Source organism: Agelaius phoeniceus, chromosome 19 (genome assembly GCF_051311805.1).
Source record: "Agelaius phoeniceus isolate bAgePho1 chromosome 19, bAgePho1.hap1, whole genome shotgun sequence".
Taxonomy (NCBI): domain Eukaryota; kingdom Metazoa; phylum Chordata; class Aves; order Passeriformes; family Icteridae; genus Agelaius; species Agelaius phoeniceus.
Genome location: NC_135283.1, coordinates 36,463 through 50,267, shown reverse-complemented (window position 1 = coordinate 50,267; position 13,805 = coordinate 36,463). Strand labels below are relative to the sequence as shown.

The following is a 13,805-nucleotide window of genomic DNA, read 5'->3' as shown; positions in this document are numbered from 1 at the left end:
GAAAAATTTCTCTTTTTTCATTGATAGAGAGATTTAAATCAAGGAGAACCCTTCTTTTCACAATATTTTTGGAGAATAAATTAAAGGGCAGAATTGGTTTATTTGCCATTTTATCAGTTTCAGTGGAGCTAACTGCCCTGGTTTCTCATTTTTAGGGGTTCACTTGAAGGAAGCTCTGTCTTTTTCAGCATTTTCAGGATTAAAATATTAATTTCTGGGCACTTCTTTCTGTGCATTTGGACCAGCTATCTCAGGGAAGGGTGAGCCTGGCACGTTATTAACCCTTACACTGCCCAGGAGAATTTTTTTTCTTATTTTTGTTTCTAATGTACATAGGCCTAATTAGGAGTCCCAAGGAAACTTGGACTATTTATATCATTACTATTCTTCTCCACCCTACTTAGCCACACCTGATGTACTACTTAGTAATCACCAAGGAATAATTATAAGTAAGTTAACAGCAAATTACCCAATTCATCTAGCTATGCTACCTAAACACAAAGTTTTATGTCTTACCAGTTCTCTGTTCTTTTGCCCCAAGTAGATGTTGCAAAAAAGAAAGCACTGTTATTTTTCTGAAGAGTTTTCTTCTATAACAAGCCCTTTGCTCCCCTTGAACTTGAGTCAGAGGAGCCAAACACCTGCAGCCGCTCTGAGGGCTTTTATACCCGGTGGGATTCGCCCCCTCCCTTTTCCTGGGTGCCATGGGAACGAGAGGCGGGCACCATCAGGGGTATATTAACCCCAGCCTTTGCTTAGCGGCTTCATTCCTTCTCTGGGATATGCTAGGATAAGCATATCCTCTCATTTCAGTGAAGAAGCTCTTTCAGCTTGTTTTCAGCAGGTGTTTCTGGGCATCTCAAGCAACAGGGGCTTTGAAAATACTGTGAAGAAAACAGCATGGAATACAGGGAGTATTTAAGTTCACAGTCTTGGGTTTTGTGTTTAGGGGTGGTAAAGTGCATTTGTAATTTCTGGTTTTGTTCTTATTTTGTTCTTTTTGTTTGTTTGTTTGGTTGTTTTTTTTTTAGGGTGAGTGCAGCTTCTAGAGATTCCAGGTTGTGTCAGGCTCCCAATTTCCCCAGAATCTACCATTCGATGGCAAGGAGCAGCAGCCAGCAGATTTGTTGAAGCACATTCTTCAGCATCTCAAGTAAGGGCTGCAGTGAGTGTGTAAGTTGGAAGAATGTGTGAGTGCGTGTGACAGCATGTGACTGTGTCTGTCTGTGTCCGCTTGTCTCTGCACATGTGAGTGCATTCTGACTGGATTTAACCTTGTGTGTGTGACTTTTGCCTTTCAGGTTTTTCAACTCATTTTTAAATTTAGAATAAAAAAACCCCACCCGCGGTCCCGTCCCGTCCCCCCCCCCCCCCCCCCCCCCCGGCTGGGTTTTTCTTTTCCTCGGTTCCAGTCAGTCTGCAAGGCAACGTTCATCACCAAAGTTTGGGTGCAGACCATCCAGGGACTAGGGTTTTCATCAGGCAGGAGGACTTTTTGGAGGCTCCCAGGAACGACGTTCCTGAGGAGTGATGTGAATGTGTGCTGGGGGTTAGAGGAGTAGTTGAGGTGTGAGTGAGTGTGGGTTTGTGTGTAAGCTGAAGGAAGTGTGTGTGTGTGTTGAAGGGTTGTAACCTTGTATGACTTTTGCTTTTCAGGTTTTTCAACTCATTTTTAATTTTAGGATAAAGAATCCTCAGCCAGGTTTTTTTTGGTGGTTTTTTTTTTTTCCCCTGGCTGCGTTTTTTTTTTTCCTCAGTCCCAATTGGTCTGCGAGGCGACATTCATTGCCAAAGTTTGGGCACGGACTGGCCAGGGACCGGGGTTTTTGTCAGGCAGAAGGATTTTTTGGAGGCTTCCGGGAACCACGTTTCTGAGGACCAATGCTTGCTGGGGTGTAATTTAGCAGTTATGATGAGAGGGATGGTGAGTTTGTGTGTAATGTGAAGGGGGTGTTAATGGTAGATGAGTGTTGTTCTGTGTGCTTTTGTTGTTTTGGATTTCCTGTTACAATAAATCAACATGTAATGAAAATAGAAAAAGGTTATCATCTTGTGTTTATATCTGCATTGCTCTGCATTTGCATTAGTTGCTGCATTTCTCTGTATTGCTCTGTATGTAAATTAGACTTTTACCAGTGCGTCTATGGATTGTATCTGCACTTGCATTTGTATACACTGTTTCCATGTATTTTGCTGAAGTGTAAACAAAACCATTCATTTAATAAAGTTGAATCACCCTAAATAAAGATACCCCCTGCCCTTCCCTACCCCCACCCTGGCTCCTGTCTTTTTTTTGGTGTGGTTTTGTCACTTCTTTCCACTGTGTTTCTTCCTTTTGCTCCTCACTTTACTTTTCTATTGATAACTTAATTTCCATCTGTCTCTAACCCTTTGTTTCTGTTTCTCACTCTTTCTGACACTGTGTCTCTGCTTCTGTACCTCTGTTTCCATCTGCTTCCTTTTTTCTGTTTGTCTATTTCACTGTTTCTGTCTGACTGTATTTATTTTTCTTTCTTTTGTCTATGCTTTGCACCTTATTTCTTTTTCTTTATAACTTTCACCCTCACTCTTCTTGCTTCTTTTTCTCCCTGTGTTCTCCTTTTCCTTGGTTTGTCTTTTTTGCTCTTAGTCTTTTCCTTTTTCACTCTACCCCTAAGTTTTCACTTTAACTCTAATCCTAACCACTTTCTTTTCCCTCTAACTCCTGTCTTTCTTCAGTTTTCTCACCCTTCTTTTCTCTCTGTCTCCGTCTTCTTTTCTCTGTTGCAACCTGAAAACAGCGTTGATGGTAGAATATTGCCTGGGCCTGTGATGGCACCTGTTGGGGGGGAGCTGAAATCACTGTGGGGCTGGTAAGTGGATGGCAGGGCTGGGACTTTGAATGAAAATGGAAAAGGTACTAGATCTGAGCAACCTGTCATTTCTATATCTGTTCCTTGGTAAATGTTACAAACATCTTTGTTGGCTGCCTTCCTTAGGAGCTAAAATGTGTCTTAAGGTTTAAGTGCCTGGTGCAACATGTGCTGACATTTCTGATGTTGCTTACAGGACTCAGGGGCACTGTGCATGTGGCCAGCTATGCAGAATATTCCACCAGCATGTCTTGAGGAGACAGCCTATGAGCCTGCATTTCTTGTACCATGGGCTCTTTTGCAGCATATTCTACTGCGGCCTTTCACAGGTCTTGGCTGTAGTTTGCAAAATACGATTTTCTTCCACTCCTTGTTTCCCCAGCTGTCACTTGCATTTGAATCAGTGTGCGAGATGAGTGCGTCTGTGGACTGAGGTGAGCTCAGTTCTGCCAGCAGGAGTTTGACAAGACTCTCTGATGCAGGGCATCAGTTCACTCAGCATTACCTGGATGGTTGCATCCTTGTCTAATTTTTTTGATTACAGAAACTCATCATGTGTATATATATAATAGATATGTTATAGCAGTTGCAGGTAAACTGTCAGGGTTGGTTTTTGAAATATTTTTTAACTAAAATATTCTACAATTATGCATGTGATTTTTAACATTTAATACATAAGAATAAATCTCTTGCTGGTTTTAGAGTCTTGCATTGATAGTCTGTGTGGTTTCTCTTTACCTGTTCCAGGAGAATTCTTAGGAAACCTCTGTACCATTGAGGCAGTTTTTCTGTCTGTTCTCAATTGTCTTCTGAAAATCAGACCATTCATTGTGCTGTGCAAAACATGTCTTAGCCTCTCATCACATTAATTCTGAGCACACTGTGTGTCTGGTGCTCTGCCTTTTCTTCTGTCCTTCTCCATGGCCCATTCCTGTTCCTCTTTTATTCTGTGTGGTGATTTCCATGCCCTTCTTTCTCACTGGATGCTTGTGACCCATTCCCTGTCCCTTTTCTTTTTTAATCCCTCTCTGTAACGCTGCCCATCCTAGTCTGGTTTTCTTTGGTAGGTTGTTTTTTTGGGTTTTTTTCTTTTGTTTATGCCTTCCTTGTATTCCTTTTATGTTCTTGGTGGCTCTCTAGTGCTCCCGTGTGCCATTGTTTCTCTACTGGATCCTTCTGTGCCATTCCCTGTCCCTGTTCTTTTTTTAATCCCTCTCTTTTATGCTGCCCATCCAAAATATCCAAAAAGGATATTTTCTGAGAAATCCTTTCCTTAGAATTTTTTCTCCTGAGAGGCTGAAAGGCCTCAGGAACAAAATGTAAACAATGATTATCTGCTGCTGTGGAATGCAACAGGTGCATCTGTGATTGGCCTCATGTGGTTGTTTCTAATTAATGGCCAATCACATCCAGCTGGCTTGGACTCTCTGTCCCAGACACAAGCCTTTGTTATCATTCTTTCTTTTTCTATTCTTAGCTAGCCTTCTGATGAAATCCTTTCTTCTATTCTTTTAGTATAGTTTTAATAATATATATATATCATAAAATAATAAATCAAGCCTTCTGAAACATGGAGTCAAATCCTCGTCTCTTCCCTCATCCTAAGACTCCTGTGAACACTGTCACACCAGGCTGTGATGGAGAAGCAGGTGAGTGGGGAATGAAGGGGGGGGGGGGGGTCCATGCTGGGTTACCCTCCCCCAGAGGGACCAAAAGCTGCCAGAAAATTCACACGGAGGAGTGTGTGTAGAACACCAAAACCTGTCAAGTTTTTCGTTTTTATAGGTATTGGCAAAGAATTGGAATTTATCTCTAAAACCATTTGGAAAGAATGATTTGGAAAGAATCTATCAATTCTATTGTATACAGGAATGTAGGAAACTCTGACTAGAGATGTGTAGTCGTTTTGAAACCAATGTTCTAACGTTTTTACCTAGGAATGAACCAATCAAGTGCCCTTAAACCGTAGGAACAGCTGCTGAGGCTGAAGGGAATAAATACAAAAGGCTCTCCGGCAGCTTCGGCCTCCGTTCCCTGCCTGCCCCAAGGTGCGTCCAGCCCGGCCCGGGCAGGGGGGCGGTGCTGCCACCTTGTGGGCACAGAGCGGTACTGTGCACAGAGAGGAGCGGTGAAGCACAGTTAGGGGTACAAAGGGGCGTGGCCGGGCTTGAGCGGCCGCCGTGCGGGGCGGTGGCTGGGAAGAACGACAGCGGCGGGGCCGGTTTCGGCGGGCGGCGGAGGCGCGGAGGGGACAGAGCTGCCATTTCAAGACGGCGAAGCGCCCGCGTACCAGGACCCTGCATGAGCCGGGTCGGCCTCCAGCCCCACTCCAGATGGCGGCCGCGGCAGGACTCCGGCAGAGGCGTCGCCGCCGCTCCCTGCCGCGGTTCGCGGGGCTCCGGTGCCGCTGACCCCGCCAACCGTTTTCTCCCGCCGGGAAAAGCAGCAGAAAATGGCGCTGAGAGCGCGGGATCGGCGTCGGGACCCGGTTGAGGCAGCCGGTAAGAGAAACGCCTGTGTGAGGAGCGGGGGATGCTTAAGGGTACCACAACAAAGATGGCGGCTCGGCCGGGAGTGGCTTCTGCCAGTACCAAAGATTGCGGAGAGGAAATCCAGGAGAAATGGCTGCTGGCATCCTGGGCTTGCCAGGTAGGTTTTGTACTTGATCGCAAGGCAGTTTTCCTGCCTGTGCAGGGGGTGAAAACTGGAAAGGAGAGACAAAAAAAGGTCACTTTTACGCCACATCCAAGATGGCGGGTCAGGGCGGCACTCACTTGCCCTTCCAATGATGGCGGCAGTGTGCTCATGCGCCTTGGGTAGGGAGAAGAGAGGGCGGTACGGGAAATACCCCGCTCCGTCTGATCGGAAAACTGCTTTCTCCTGGGTCTGGGCGGCATTGAGGTCACAACGAGTTCCAAATTATCCTTGTGCCTCTCCTGTTGTGACTAAGTCGGTGTTCCCTGAGTGGCTGCAGCTCCCTGCGTGTGGAGGGAAGAACCCTGTGCTGGAGAATGGGAGGAAGGTCCCTGCTGGTTGCTGTGTCCTCGGTGGGCACAGAACTCTGGCCAGGTGGCTTGGTGAGTATTGAAAATGTGAAAAATGCGTATTTTGTGATTGGCTTTTCGCAAATATTAAAATGAATATTATATATGTTGTGTTAGAAAGTAATGCTGTATTAATTCTCTTAAGTAGTGTGTTAAATATAGTTTTAGGTTATAACAAAATGTTAAAATAGAAACGATGCTATGTAGGAGACCTTCTTTAAAGAAAGAACTCGCAGTGAGATAGCAGCCACAGGACACCTAAATCTTTCAGAGAAAAAGAATTTATTGCTCTCTTATTAGAAACGAACTTCTTCCTGCCTCGAAGGCGCTGTTAGGATTCAGAGGAAGAAGTTGATGATGACCAGACAGAATCCTGTATTTGAATCGAATTTATGCATTATGTATGAGATGTATGAATATGCAACAGGCTGTTGTTTTTAAGGGTTAATCCTTTGTTAACGGGGGTCCTTTTTCGGGCTTATGCTGCCCAGAAAAAGGTACCCAGACATCTGTAACTCTTTGTCTCTATTGTCTCATATTGTCCTAATATAATTTGTCCAAATTATTATTGCTCTAATTGTATTACTATTTTTATAACCATTTAATTACTGTTAAACTTTCAAAATTTTAAAAACAAGCGATTGGCGTTTTTCACAGGATCAATCTTTCTTCCTTTTCACTGAATTGTTGTAATGAGTCATCAGTATTTAGCCAGCCTCAGTTCAGTTTCTTTTTCACGAATTTTTTTGGTTGTTTTGATCCTGAACTTGCCAAACCCTTAAGTTTGCTAAATTAACTCTGAGAAGGTTCTACAAGCCAATGCTGAGGGGATTGGGGATTGGAGATTGGATAGTTAGGATCTTATGGCCCTTCAAGGGTTGGGTTCACCCCCTGATTTTGGTGCCAGGGAAACTCCAAGTTAACATGGATCAAAATAGGAAACAGTTCCCTCATCAAAGTCAGCTTTCCAAACCTCTGTTCAGGATCCAAAAGAAATGGGAATGCCCTTGGCAAAAAAGGTGCTTTTGAGACAATGCAAGCTTAAAATGCCTGTAAGCAGGAAATCCAGGAGAAATGGCTGCTGGCATTCTGGGCTTGCCAGGCAGGTTTTGTACTTGATTGCAAGGCAGTTTTCCTGCCTCTGCATGGGGTGGCACCTGCATCCCACTGGAAAGGGGAGAGAAACAATTCCCCTCCTTCCCTGGCCCAGCCCCGGAGTGGGAGCAGCTTGCCCTTATCCTGGAGTTATCCTGCTCCTGCCCAGATCCCTCTGGTACCCTCATGTGCTTCCCAAGCTCCCAGCACTGATGGATCTAAACATGGAGAACTGTCCCTGTTCCTTCTCTTCTCCATCCTTGATGTTCCTGGGCCCTACATCTCCCTGGCTTTTCACTATCTGACTCCTCATCTCCATCCCACCTTCTCCTGATCACATCTGAGCCTGAGATGTGTGTAGCAGCAAATCCATTCCTTTAAAGGAAGCCCAGTGCAAAGAGCATCCAGTTGCAGGTAAGTCTTCCCGCATTTCATTTTTCTCTGTCTGCAGGCTCTGTCTTCCTGCATTTCATTTTTTTCTGTCCAGTTTTGGAGGGTTTCTCTCCATGCTTTCCTGTGACCCAGATGTGTCCCTTCCTTTGTCCAGACCCAGTGCCAAAGGATTGAACAACTGATGAGTGGGGTCTGGGATGAGAATGGTTCTGCTAAAATTAGGGAAAGAATGCTAGAAGAAAAATGAGCTTCCTTTGAATGTCTGGAATGAAAACACTGGGAAAGGGCACTTTTTAATTCAGTTTGATGCCACCTCCCCTTTTTTTATGGCTAAAACTCCATAGTGAGCAATCCAAGCCAAAAGATGAAATGCAGGAGTCTTTGATTCTGCAGTGAGCTTAACTTCCCTTTTCTCCTCTCTTTCAGGACAGGGGGAGAACCACTGAACTCGTCCTAGTCTTGCCAAGAGCTTTGGTGTTTGAGCTGCCAAGCCCAAACTGGTCCTGAGGATGGAGGACTTAAGAAATTACTCAATCCAACTAAATGCTTTAAAAAGGGAGATGGTTTGGTTATAAAAATATTTCTGCCTGAGACTGGGAAGAGTTAAACCCCCCAATTCTGCATAACAGCACAAGGATTTTTTTAATTCCTTGCCTTTTTTTTCCCTTTGAATGGGTTTGTTTGTTTCCCCTTGGAGACTTCACACACAATAGGCAGATTTTTCAATTAAGCCATTTTTTCCCACTTTTAGTCTTCAATGGAGCCCAGGTGCCAGTTGTTTGCTGCTTGGTTTCTGCCTTCCCTTTCCTGCCTACAGCTTAACCCCTTTCTCTCCTTCCTGCTTTTTGGCTATCACTGGTCATGCAGATGATGCTGATGCAGATGGCTGATAAATAATTATCAAACAGCTTGGGAATGGTCTGTATCAGGTATCAGTGACATTAAAAGATGCAGTATATGGACCATCAACCAATGAATTTAGCAACAGTTGGATAGTAACTAATCATCTTTCCTTTGAAGCCCTCTTCATAGCATATTTACTTGTAAAGGGAAAGCATTTGGTTTTTATTTTAAAAAATACTACAAATCACCAACAGCTAGCTTAAGTGAGCATGGAAGACTGACAAAGACATTGTAATGTTTTTTCTTTTAAATCCCTCACAAACCCATCACGTACTGGGGAGGCAGCTCAGCCAGTTTCAGCCCACAGCTGCCATCCTGTGCTCATGGAGAGCAACCTCTCCAGCTGTCCCAGCCTCAGGAAAGCACAGAAGAGGGCTTTACACAGATCAGGGATTAAGCTAGACCCAGGTTGGACTCAGCTCAGTCACCATGGCACTGTTAAAAGCCTTAAACCCTTTTCCTATCAGATTGATTGATGGTGGTTGTGGTGCAGCCACTGTGTTGCTGTCAATGTGCTCCCCTGCAGCCTAGCCTGGCATGGTGAGCAGGGGCTTGGGGTTCTTCTGCCTCATGTGTTAAACATCAAACCAGAAGATAAAACAACAGATAAAACCCCTGCCCTGCCATGTGCCTCACTCTGCACCACTGCTATGAGAGGAGGGTGAAAGACCCAGTCAGTTTTAGTTCTGTAAAGAAGCTACAGAGGAGTGATGAGTGCCTGAATCACATCCCCTGCAGCCATCAGGGGAGTGAGGGCAGAGAAAGGGAAATAAAAAACCAACAGAGCCACCAAGACTGGAGGGTGTGAGGATGAATCCAAAACTATGCTCTCCAAGAACTGGAAGAACACATTTCTTAAAACCAGACATCCAAACTGGAATGAGGGACTTGCACTCTTTCCAGATCTTCCCAGCACCATAACCCATTAAAAAAAAAAAAGCCATCTGTGGAAATGGGATGCTCCTTTAAGCCTTGCAGAGACTTTCTGCAGCACCACAAACCACCCTTCTTGTTGCTCTTCCTTTACCACTCAGGGCTGAGCCATGGAGACCTGCTTCTTTAGTGTGTGTGTGTGTGTATTTCAGGATTTTTTTTAAACCAAGAAAAAAATCAATAGCATATTTTAAAAAGAACCCCCAGAGCTTTGGGGAAAGTGGGCATAAATGTCAAACAGAACACAAAGAAAGACTGAGCTACTAAGGGATCTTAGAGCAGCAGTGGTGGGGTGGGAGGGAAGAAATATAGCAGACAAATTTAACACCATTTAGGAGGGTTTATACACAATGTTTTCATTGCAAGCAGCATTTAGAAGTGACAATTTAGTGATTTATCATATCCCAGCACACTCCCTCCCTGTCAAAGTGATAGGCAGAACCAGCAGAGCAGCTCTGAACACACTGTTCACTACAAGGCACCATCAACAAACCCAGAACAGCTCCACCCTTGGCCAGCCCTGTCCCCTTGGGCCTTCTGAGAAGCTGGGATTCAGGAGAAGGCCTTGCAGGGGAACAGTGTTTCAAATGTCAAAGGATTTAAAAATATACAAGGCTATGAAAGCTGATGGGACCTGAAAGAATTGAAGGAGAAGGTGTCTTAGCAGAGCATCTTTGGTCAGTGCAGCCAGATAACCTTCAGATATCATTACTGGACCAAAAACTCCGTGCAGAGCACACAGGATCTGACCACGACACCTGCCTTGGGCCAAACCTGCTCTTCATTTTTCATGAGCCACACAGTAACGTGATGTATTTATGATCACTTCTCTCACCAGACCTGGTTGCAATCAGCACTGGATCCCAAAACTGAAGGAGAAGCCTTGCGTAGACAATACCTCCTTCAAGGCTCAGCTCTAGTACCAGGCTTAAGACCTGGCATGCGCATGCATTTGGCAGGGAGTAGCAAATCAAGTGAAAGAACATTTCAGGGTTTTTTTCAGCTGATTGTTTAGGAATTTACTTGGAATAAGCTTCCTCCCCAAGAGGGATTTCAATTCTACACATGCACAAAGAGGAGAAAACATTAATGCAGCATTGAGACAGCTCTGTGCTGAGAGCAGTGGTTTTAAGGTTAAGGCCCTTGTATATCTGGGAGGGTGAAACCTCTGTGTTCAACCCTCTGGGATCATCACTTGGGCTTCCTGTGCTTCTCAAGCTCTCAAAGTAAAATTGACCCACAAAATTCATCTTTGTCTCAATCCTAATCCCTGCATCATCCTTCAGGTGTATTTCCTCACAATTAAATTGGAGTAGAAAATGCTTTAGGAAATGCTTTGCAGCCCCTTCTTCCCCAAAGGCCCAATCTGCTTTAATTAGGAATGCTCTTCAAGCACAAGGTTTGGATGCAGCCAGTGGGACTCACATTTCAGAAGGACCATCAATGGTCTGATAAAGACACAGCACTTTGAAGCAGGCTGCTGGGACTGAGGAGGATATTTGAAACCTGTTGAAATGCAGTTCTAGCAGAAGTGCAAAATGAAATGTAATGTAGTAGCACTGGAAAATGAAATGCTGTTAGACAAGGCTGCTCCCCAAATTTGCTCTGCCTGGATCCACCTGCCCTGCAGCACAGCCTTCTCCCTTTCTCCTCACTGCCCTCTGCTCAGCACCAACCCAAACCTGGGCTGTTTAAATTCCTGTCAGACACAGAGCAGCTGATGGGCAGCAAATGCAGCCTTCCCAAAGTGGCTGCCCATGACCCGGCCTGCAGGGCAGAGCTCAGGGAGGAGGTGGCAGCTTCCTCAGTGGCTTTTCATGTCCTCTCTCTGCCATGCAGACACTGGCATGCATGGCACAGCTCTGTTTTGGCAGCCGGTCCCTTGGCAGGGCTGTGTGAGCATAGGGTGAGCACAGGATGAACTCTCCTTGCTGTGACACCTGGGCTGGCAGGCTGACACAGTGACCTCGGCCAGCCGATGCTGCCTGTGCCATCACTTGCCACTGACGTGTTTGATGAAAATCCTTTTGCTGGGATTTTTCTCCTGAGAAGCTTCAGAACAAAAATGGAACCAATAACGATCTGCTGGCTGTGGAGTGTGAGCTGGAGATGGTTTAGCAACAGGGGCATCTTGGATTGGTCTCCTGTGCATTGTTTCTACTTGATGACCAATCATGGTCCAGCTGTGTCGGGGCTGTGAGCAGTCCCAGGTTTTTATTATTCATTCCTTTCCAGATTTCTGATGTCTCCGTGCTCTTTTAGTATAGTTCTAATATCTCATTTTCTTTTAATATAATAGAGATCATAAAATAATATTTCAGCCTTCTGAAAGGTGGAGTCAAGATTCTTGTCTCTTCCCTTGTCCTGGGGACCCTCAAACACCACCACAATCAGCGGCCGAGCGGGTTTGTGCGAGCCTCTCAGTAACCCCCAGCCAGTCCCGAGTCGGCAGACACCGGGGGGCAGCCCTGACACGGCCGACAGCGGGGAGACCTCTCTGTGTGTGCCCCGAGGGTGCTGAGGGCACCTGGGCTGGCAGGGAGACACTCTCTGTGTCCCGAGGGTGCTGAGGGCACCTGGGCTGGGGGGAGACACTCTCTGTGCCCCAAGGGTAGTGAGGGCACCTGGGCTGGTCGCCTTTGCAGCAGAAGAGACACCAGAGACAGCGGTAGAAGATAAAGCACCGACTCTTAGCAGGGGTTAATCCAAGGTTTTATTAGGAGTCCCAAAGGAGCTCCTGCACCTCGGGGCCTCCTGCTGAGAGCCCCGGGGAGATGTGCCAAGGTTACATTTAAAGGGAGGTGGAAACCAAAAGTAGATAACATCCTACCAACCATTAAGTGACCCTAAGGGATGGATGCTGGGGGATAGACATTTAGGACAGCGTATGGGGCAAGGCTTGGGGGGCTGACTCCCAGCCTCTGGCTAATCATTCAACGACTTGGACTGACACTTCTGGATGGAGGGGATGGGAGGCTGAGTGATTGACAGAGAGCTAGGGTGGGGGTTTGGGGATGATCTCATCCCGGGAGAGGGATAACACAGGTAGAAGGAGGGGGGTACAGTTTGGGATAAACCATTTGGGAAAAATATGGGGATACAAAACAAAAATACTTCAAAGTATTACAAAGTATAAAAATGCACTACAGCAGGTTTGGGCAGCACCAAATAAAATGTAATGAAATGCTTTAAAAATAGAAAAATTAAAAATAAAAATTAAATAAAATTAAAATAACAAAATTAATTTAAAATAAATGAAAAACAAAATAAAACCTGTAAAGTGCTGTAAAGTGCCGTAAAAGTACCATAAAAGGTAGTGCCATAAAGCAAGACCCTCAAACACCACCACAATCACCAGCTTGAGTTGGTCTGGGCAGCACCAAATAAAAAAAAAAATAAAAGCTTTAAAAATAGAAAAATAAAAAATAAAATTTAAAAAATAAAATGAAAGCTTTAAAAATAGAAAAATTAAAAATAGAAATTAAATAAAAAATAAATTAAAAAAATAAATGCTTTAAAACCAGAAAAACTAAAAATAAAAATTAAATTTAAAAAATTAAATAAATAAAATAAATGCTTTTAAAATACAAAAATTAAAAATAAAAATTAAATAATAATAACATTAGAAAAATAAAAACTTTAAAAATAGAAAAATTAAAAATAAAAATTAAAAAAATAAATTAAAAAAATAAAAAAATGCTTTAAAATTAGAAAAATTTAAAAGAAAAAAGAAATAAAAAATTAAATAAAAAAATTAAAAAGCTTTAAAAATAAAAAAATTAAAAATAAAAAAGAAATAAAAACTAAAATTAAAAAAATGCTTTAAAAATAGAATAATAAAAATAAAAATTAAATAAAAAATAAAATTAGAAAAAAGAATAAAAAGCTTTAAAAATAGAAAAATTAAAAATAAAAATTAAATAAAAAATAAAATTAAAAAATAAAAAGCCTTAAAAATAAAAAAATTAAAAATAAAAAAATAAAAAATAAAATTTAAAAAAAGCTTTTAAAAATAGAAAAACTAAAAATAAAAATGAACTAAAAAATAAAATTAGAAAAAAAAATGCTTTAAAAATAGAAAAACTAAAAATAAAAATTAAATAAAGAATAAAATTAAACAAATGCTTTAAAAATAGAAAAATTAAAAGTAAAAATTTAATAAAAATAAAATTAGAAAAATAAAATAAAAAGTTTAAAAATAGAAAAATTAAAAAATAACAAAAAAATAAAAAATAAAATTAAAAAATAAAAAGCTTTAAAAATAGAAAAAAAGAACTAAAAAATAAAAAAATAAAATAAATGCTTTAAATATAGAAAAATAAAAAAATGAAATAGAAAATAAAATTAGACAAATAAAACAAAAAGCTTTAAAAATAGAAAAATTAAAAATAAAAATTGAACAAAAATAAAATTAAAAAAATATAAATGCTTTAAAAAAGAAAAATTAAAAATAAAAATTTAATAAAAAATAAAAGTAAAAAAAATTCTTGAAAAATTAAAAAATAAAAGAAATAGAAAAAAATTAGAAAAATGAAAAAAAGCTTTAAAAATAGAAAAATGAAATTTAAAAAATTGAAAAATAAAA

At 42.1% G+C, this 13,805-nt stretch overlaps 1 protein-coding gene and 1 long non-coding RNA gene across 3 annotated transcripts; both read left to right on the top strand.

The window, feature by feature from the left end:
- The first annotated feature begins 790 nt into the window (after positions 1–790).
- Positions 791–3,563, top strand: LOC143695487 (uncharacterized). Its single transcript, XR_013184720.1, has 2 exons — positions 791–1,153; positions 1,657–3,563. It is a non-coding gene; the product is annotated as an uncharacterized LOC143695487 (long non-coding RNA).
- A 1,094-nt stretch (positions 3,564–4,657) lies between these two features.
- Positions 4,658–11,551, top strand: LOC143695482 (uncharacterized). 2 transcript variants are annotated; one of them, XM_077188141.1, is made up of 3 exons: positions 4,834–5,501; positions 5,803–5,929; positions 7,811–11,551. In XM_077188141.1, exons 1-3 carry the CDS (start codon positions 5,305–5,307, stop codon positions 7,889–7,891), a joined length of 405 nt encoding a protein of 134 aa, XP_077044256.1. In that variant the 5' UTR covers positions 4,834–5,304; the 3' UTR covers positions 7,892–11,551. The 2 variants fall into 2 exon arrangements, 1 of the variants encoding a protein (XP_077044256.1); XR_013184707.1 differs by having other exon boundaries at positions 4,658–7,405.
- The last annotated feature ends 2,254 nt before the right edge of the window (positions 11,552–13,805 follow it).